The 6782-nt window shown below is 42.7% G+C and overlaps 1 protein-coding gene across 3 annotated transcripts; it reads left to right on the plus strand.

Moving 5' to 3' along the window:
• The first annotated feature begins 392 nt into the window (after positions 1-392).
• On the plus strand, positions 393-6302 carry LOC119296111. Of its 3 annotated transcripts, XM_037574503.1 has the most exons (3): positions 393-3343; positions 3784-3937; positions 5141-6302. In XM_037574503.1, the coding sequence occupies exons 1-2, from the start codon at positions 2329-2331 to the stop codon at positions 3900-3902; spliced, it is 1134 nt and encodes a 377-aa protein (XP_037430400.1). In that variant the 5' UTR covers positions 393-2328; the 3' UTR covers positions 3903-3937; positions 5141-6302. The 3 variants fall into 3 exon arrangements, 2 of the variants coding, with proteins under 2 accessions (XP_037430400.1, XP_037430399.1); XR_005144858.1 differs by having other exon boundaries at positions 393-3937; XM_037574502.1 differs by having other exon boundaries at positions 3784-6302.
• The last annotated feature ends 480 nt before the right edge of the window (positions 6303-6782 follow it).

The following is a 6782-nucleotide window of genomic DNA, read 5'->3' on the forward strand; positions in this document are numbered from 1 at the left end:
GAAGAACAGAACAAAAGCTGGAGTGACATTTTGATCTACGGAATACAACTGCTTTGACCCAATCATATAAATGTATAAGGTACTGGAGTTTGTTTCTCCTAGTCATTCCGAAATAGAACGGCTTAACGGACCACATGAATAATAGGCATCAATGAGTATGCACACATACCCTTGACTATCAACTGATAGGCGGAGGTCATGGTATAACTAAAGAAGGACAACTCAAAGGAAACATATGATTTTCTGAGTTGTGGATGCATAGATTAGTATGTCGAACAAGTTCAACATATTTCTTCTAGATAACCCATTGATAAGTATATTTCACATATATAATTCTGGTACTCAAATGTAACATCTATCGTGATATATCCGTCCATTCTTGCCATGATTGATTGAATATTGCTTGATAATCATAAAAAAGATCATTTACTAGTCTTTGGTCTATCTTGCAGAAGTGTGCGCAAAGGCACCAATAATCGTCAAAATTCTGTCTAGGTGGTTATCGAGAAGAGTGAAGAAAAGAAGAGAAGGGAGAAGATACTTGAGTGAGATGAAAATAAGTAACCAGGGGGCTAACTATAGAAGAGAGGGGATCTACTTGGGAAGGAAGAAGACAGAAGGAGGGCAAAAGTGCAAAGTGGCAGATCTGATCGAGAAGGGTCAAATCCCTAGCCATCTCCTTCGATCCCCTTGGGGCCTGGCACAACTCATCTCTCTCCCTCACCCCTCCTTCTCCACCTCCGGCCGCCGCCACAGCCAGGCCGGCGTGGTGATGCGCCACCCAGCATCTCACCTGCTCCACACCGCCGCCGCATCACCACCTCGCGCCGCCGCACCATCCACCACCACGATCATCTCCTTCCACCCGCTCCACAACACTGCCGCATCACCACCTCCAGCGCCATCCATCCCCTCACGCATCCATCCATCAGCGCCACCAGCTCCACCACCACACCACTGAATGCCCATGCGCTGCTGCTCTATCTTTCTTCCTCCCCTACTGCTTTCTGCTGCCCCTTCTTCGCCTACCTCGCTGCTGCTCCTCCACCTCTCTTCTTCTCCCAAGATCTGCTCCTGCTGCTTTCTCTAATATCCCCACGCCTTTGCTGTTCTTCTTGCCCAAACCTTGCTGCTGCTCCTTCTCTGAACATACTGCTGCCACTGCGCTCAGCTGCTTCTTCTCTGAACCTACTGCTGCTCCTCTCCAGCGCCCCCTTGCTGCTCTTCTCCAGCGCTTCCTTGCTGCTCCTAGTTCTTCTCTAAACTAAAACTGTTGCTGCTTCTCTCCTCTCTTACTTCTTGCAAATTTCTGAAAACTGCTAGGTGAACCTTGTGTGATATTCAGATTTGTGCCTTGAGATGCTTATGTAATATTCAGATTTGAAGTGTACTTGCAATCTGCTGTTTGCTCTGTTTAAGTACTTGTATAATATAGTGTATGTGTTTTGAGATCTGACTAGTTGAGGCTTTGTTACTTTGAGAGATACTTGATCTATCATATTTTGGTTTTGTCAATTGGTATTCTGCTAGTATGTGTGTGTGTGTGTGTGTGTAATTCATCAAAAATATTGTTGTGTGCTGATGATTAATGTCCAGTTTACTGTTCCTGCGATATATACATATGTGTGTTTGTGGTGTGATACATATATACCTGTGATTTTATTTTGTAGTGAGACTGCTCTTTGTGAAGTCAGAGGTGTGATTGTTTTTAATCTCAAGTTCAATGTGCTAGCTATGCACCAGTGACATATGTGACATGTATATGTGATGTGAAACAATTGTATGCTGTCCCTAATCTTGTTCCTTCCGCGTGTCTTATACTTGCTAGTTTTATATACATATATGTGTTCTTGTCTTGTTAGTTCCCTTTGTTGAAGTTGTCCCCCTGTAGTTTTTATTTCTCAAGTTCTAGGAAAACACCAAAAAGATAGTAAGTAATATCTGAACCTCCCTTTGCTATTTTGCATTTTCTTTGTGGATTATCTTCGGGAACACTCATTGTTAGTTTAGATTCTTATTTTCTGCATTTATCTCTTAAAATTGTGCTTCCTAGCTTTAGCCGAGCATAGTTGCCGTCGCCTAGTCCCTGTGGAGAACACGACATCCGTAGTTTGGGGCGTAAAACCCCCGCTATACTTTCAATTGATCATTTTGGCGCCGTTGCCGGGGACTAGCGTCGAGCATTTGTGTGAGGCTTTAGACTAGGTTTAGCTTGTTTCCTTTTTGTGCTTTATATATTTGTGATATATCTCTAGCCACTAACCCCTGTTCTAGTTAGTATCTTTTTGTCTTCTTTTCCTTTTTGCAGGTTGGATTATCCTCTCGGTTATGGCTTACTATTCAGATCATCAGGCTTATGCGAGCAACACTACAAACAACACGGAAAGTGTTCAAGAACTGATAGGTAAGATTTCCCATCGATTAGATGATTTAGCTTGGCAGCGAGAAGGAGTTTTTGAGGATAGGCCTAGCTCTTATGATCCTTATTCTAGAGGCTATCCTTATGTTGCTCCTACCTGCCATATTTGTGGATTTCAGGGCCATTCACCCGCTGAATGTCAGCATGGTTACTCTCACCCTCTTGATTGTTATGGCATGAGCTTCGCCCCACAGCCTAGCTCATACCAAAACAATTACACACATGGGTGGCCTGAAAACCATAATATGTCATATAGGAGCAATAACCCTGAGATCTCATCGTTTGCCTCTAGTTATCCAATGCAGGGATTCAGGTACAATGAGGAGAACCACAACTATGCTCCACAACAGATTTATTCACCTCCTAATCATATACCTCAATACCAGGAGATGTGTCCAATGGAGTTAAATGGTCCTCCATTTGGTCAACCAACACCTTCAACACAAGTGCCTACTCAAGATGAGTTCGATGACATAGACAAGCTCGCACTTTTGAGTCTTGAGTTCACTTGGAGTGCCGAGGATGATCCTATTAGGAAGGTTATACTAGATGAAATGAAGAAGATCAAGAGTGGGCATGAGCTAGTGGAAGAAGTAATGAAGATTGAGAAGAACATCAACGCTGGCAGTACTATCTCTTCCCTCCTTGAGTTGAGTGTTGCTGGGATATCCCTTGAGGTGTGTGAGGTTTCAACACCGTCACATTCAGCTGAGCAAGATAGCGAGAGTCCAGAGGAAGAAAGACCCCAGATTGAAGAAGATGAACTAGAAGACAAGGAACAGGATGATCAAGAGCTGCAATTCCCAAGTGATCAAGTTGAAGACTCATCATCTACTACTGAAGAAGTACAAGAAGCTGCTGTAGATAAAGATGAAGATCATGAGATTCATTTGCCTATTGTCATACCAGAGCGTGATGTGTCAGGTTTACTCAATCCTCTTGATGACATGATGCCTTGTGATTTCTTTGCTACTACCTTGCATTACATGATACCATCACTTAAGATTGATTTGAAAACTCATTTGCTTGGATATGATGATATATACCCTGTTAGTGGCATTACTCTCATTTGTGATGATCATAGTTACTTTCCTCGTGCTAGTCATATGCTTAATGAAACATATCATTCCCATGCTAGTCTTGAGCTTAATGATAAATATCATCCTCATGTTAGTGTTGACCTTGCTGATTTCTACCATCCTAAACATGTGCTTTATAGCTATGCTTATGTAATTGGATATTCGATTGATGACTTGGAGGGTATTATCCCCACTTGCATTGTCTCTTTGGTTGAGTGCTCTTTCAGGTTGTTGCTTGTGCATGATCCACTACATGCTGACCAAGTTCGAGATGACATTCCCTAGGACCCTGGTGGACCCATGGCATGGGGATGAGGAGAAGGAGCACACATGAAGAGAGAAGTTGGAGCAGGCATGAGGATAGGGAAGCAAAAGGAGAGGAGTCGCAATGCACGTGGATGTGAGAGTGATCGAGCGAGACCTACATCATATAAACCCGGTGAGCTGTTTCATGACCCCAATCTGAATACCATCATACATTATACATGCTGTAATCAACTATTATTTGGGTTGCTTGAGTCATTTCTTAAATACCATCCCACTGAATTTTACCTTCGACATAGGGCGATTGATGTGAATATGTGAACTGAGTGTTGAATGCCTTGTAAACTAGTGATCTACACCATCCATGCTTTGCTGAAATTTGTGGAAGTTATTAGTTTTGAGTGCTCAAATCCCTAGTACACTAGAAAACTTGATCATTTTCTGCTTTTACCTTGATACACCTAGATCACCATGTTTAGATGCTGAATTTGTGCGAAGTGTGTTCCCATTGAGAGCAATCACCTAACCACTATGGATTAGCATGCTATGTTCCCTGGATCGGTAGCATGTGAACCAGACATGGAGAAGTGATGATTCCTGTTTTTGTGCTTATGCGTTGTTCATTTAAGATAAGTAATATTGAATAAATAAGTCTGACTACCTACAGTAGCATGTCATGTTCCCGGGATCGGTGGCATGTGAAATCGGGTTAGCTTGGGCAGTAATTAAAAAAAATGTAATTGTCGAACCAGGTGTATACCATGTTCTCGGGATCGGTGGTATGTTCCTTTGGGGAGACAAACAAAAAAAAACTAATAATTGGTCGAGCCAGGTGTATACCATGTTCTCGGGATCGGTGGTATGTTCCTATGGTGAGACTAATAATAATATAATCATTGCTTTATCTCTGTAAATAAGTGATTTGATCACAAGATTTAATTCCAGTTCATTTTGTTCTTGGGATCATGCTCTCTTTAGGAACCATTTGGCACAGTCATCATTTAAACTTGTTGATCCTCTTTTATCATTGTAAAGGTTTAAAATGGTCATGCTTACTAGTGTCCTATTGCTCTGTAGCACTCTTAACCATTGATTTTCACTAGCTAAGTCCAAAAGCATGCATTGTTTAGAGATCTACTTCCTTGGACATTCTCTAGTCAGCTCACTATTTACTATCTTGCTCTTGTCATATGCCTTTGCTTGAGGACAAGCAAAGATTTAAGTGTGGGGGAACTTGATAAGTATATTTCACATATATAATTTTGGTACTCAAATGTAGCATCTATCGTGATATATCCGTCCATTCTTGCCATGCTTGATTGAATATTGCTTGATAATCATAAAAAGATCATTTACTAGTCTTTGGTCTATCTTGCAGAAGTGTGCGCAAAGGCACCAATAATCGTCAAGATTCTGTCTAGGTGGTTATCGAGAAGAGTGAAGAAAAGAAGAGAAGGGAGAAGATACTTGAGTGAGATGAAAATAAGTAACCAGGGCGCTAACTATAGAAGAGAGGGGATCTACTTGGGAAGGAAGAAGACAGAAGGAGGGCAAAAGTGCAAAGTGGCAGATCTGATCGAGAGGGGTCAAATCCCTAGCCATCTCCTTCGATCCCCTTGGGGCTTGGCACAACTCATCTCTCTCCCTCACCCCTCCTTCTCCACCTCCGGCCGCCGCCACAGCCAGGCCGGCGTGGTGGTGCGCCACCCAGCATCTCACCTGCTCCACACCGCCGCCGCATCACCACCTCGCGCCGCAGCACCATCCACCACCACGATCATCTCCTTCCACCCGCGCCACAACACTGCCGCATCACCACCTCCAGCGCCATCCATCCCCTCACGCATCCATCCATCAGCGCCACCAGCTCCACCACCACACCACTGAATGCCCCCGCGCTGCTGCTCTATCTTTCTTCCTCCCCTACTGCTTTCTGTTGCCCCTTCTTCGCCTACCTCGATGCTGCTCCTCCACCTCTCTTCTTCTCCCAAGATCTGCTCCTGCTGCTTTCTCTAATATCCCCACGCCTTTGCTGTTCTTCTTGCCCAAACCTTACTGCTGCTCCTTCTCTAAACATACTGCTGCCACTGCGCTCAGCTGCTTCTTCTCTGAACCTACTGCTGCTCCTCTCCAGCGCCCCCTTGCTGCTCTTCTCCAGCGCTTCCTTGCTGTTCCTAGTTCTTCTCTGAACTAAAACTGCTGCTGCTTCTCTCCTCTCTTACTTCTTGCAAATTTCTGAAAACTGCTAGGTGAACCTTGTGTAATATTCAGATTTGTGCCTTGAGATGCTTATGTAATATTCAGATTTGAAGTGTACTTGCAATCTGCTGTTTGCTCTGTTTAAGTACTTGTATAATATAGTGTATGTGTTTTGAGATCTGACTAGTTGAGGCTTTGTTACTTTGAGAGATACTTGATCTATCATATTTTGGTTTTGTCAATTGGTATTCTGCTAGTATGTGTGTGTGTGTGTGTGTGTAATTCATCAAAAATATTGTTGTGTGCTGATGATTAATGTCCAGTTTACTGTTCCTGCGATATATACATATGTGTGTTTGTGGTGTGATACATATATACCTGTGATTTTATTTTGTAGTGAGACTGCTCTTTGTGAAGTCAGAGGTGTGATTGTTTTTAATCTCAAGTTCAATGTGCTAGCTATGCACCAGTGACATATGTGACATGTATATGTGATGTGAAACAATTGTATGCTGTCCCTAATCTTGTTCCTTCCGCGTGTCTTATACTTGCTAGTTTTATATACATATATGTGTTCTTGTCTTGTTAGTTCCCTTTGTTGAAGTTGTCCCCCTGTAGTTTTTATTTCTCAAGTTCTAGGAAAACACCAAAAAGATAGTAAGTAATATCTGAACCTCCCTTTGCTATTTTGCATTTTCTTTGTGGATTATCTTCGGGAACACTCATTGAGTTAGTTTAGATTCTTATTTTCTGCATTTATCTCTTAAAATTGTGCTTCCTAGCTTTAGCCGAGCATAGTTGCCGTCGCCTAGTCCCTGTGG

The sequence above is a fragment of the Triticum dicoccoides genome, chromosome 4B, assembly GCF_002162155.2.
Source record: "Triticum dicoccoides isolate Atlit2015 ecotype Zavitan chromosome 4B, WEW_v2.0, whole genome shotgun sequence".
NCBI lineage: Eukaryota > Viridiplantae > Streptophyta > Magnoliopsida > Poales > Poaceae > Triticum > Triticum dicoccoides.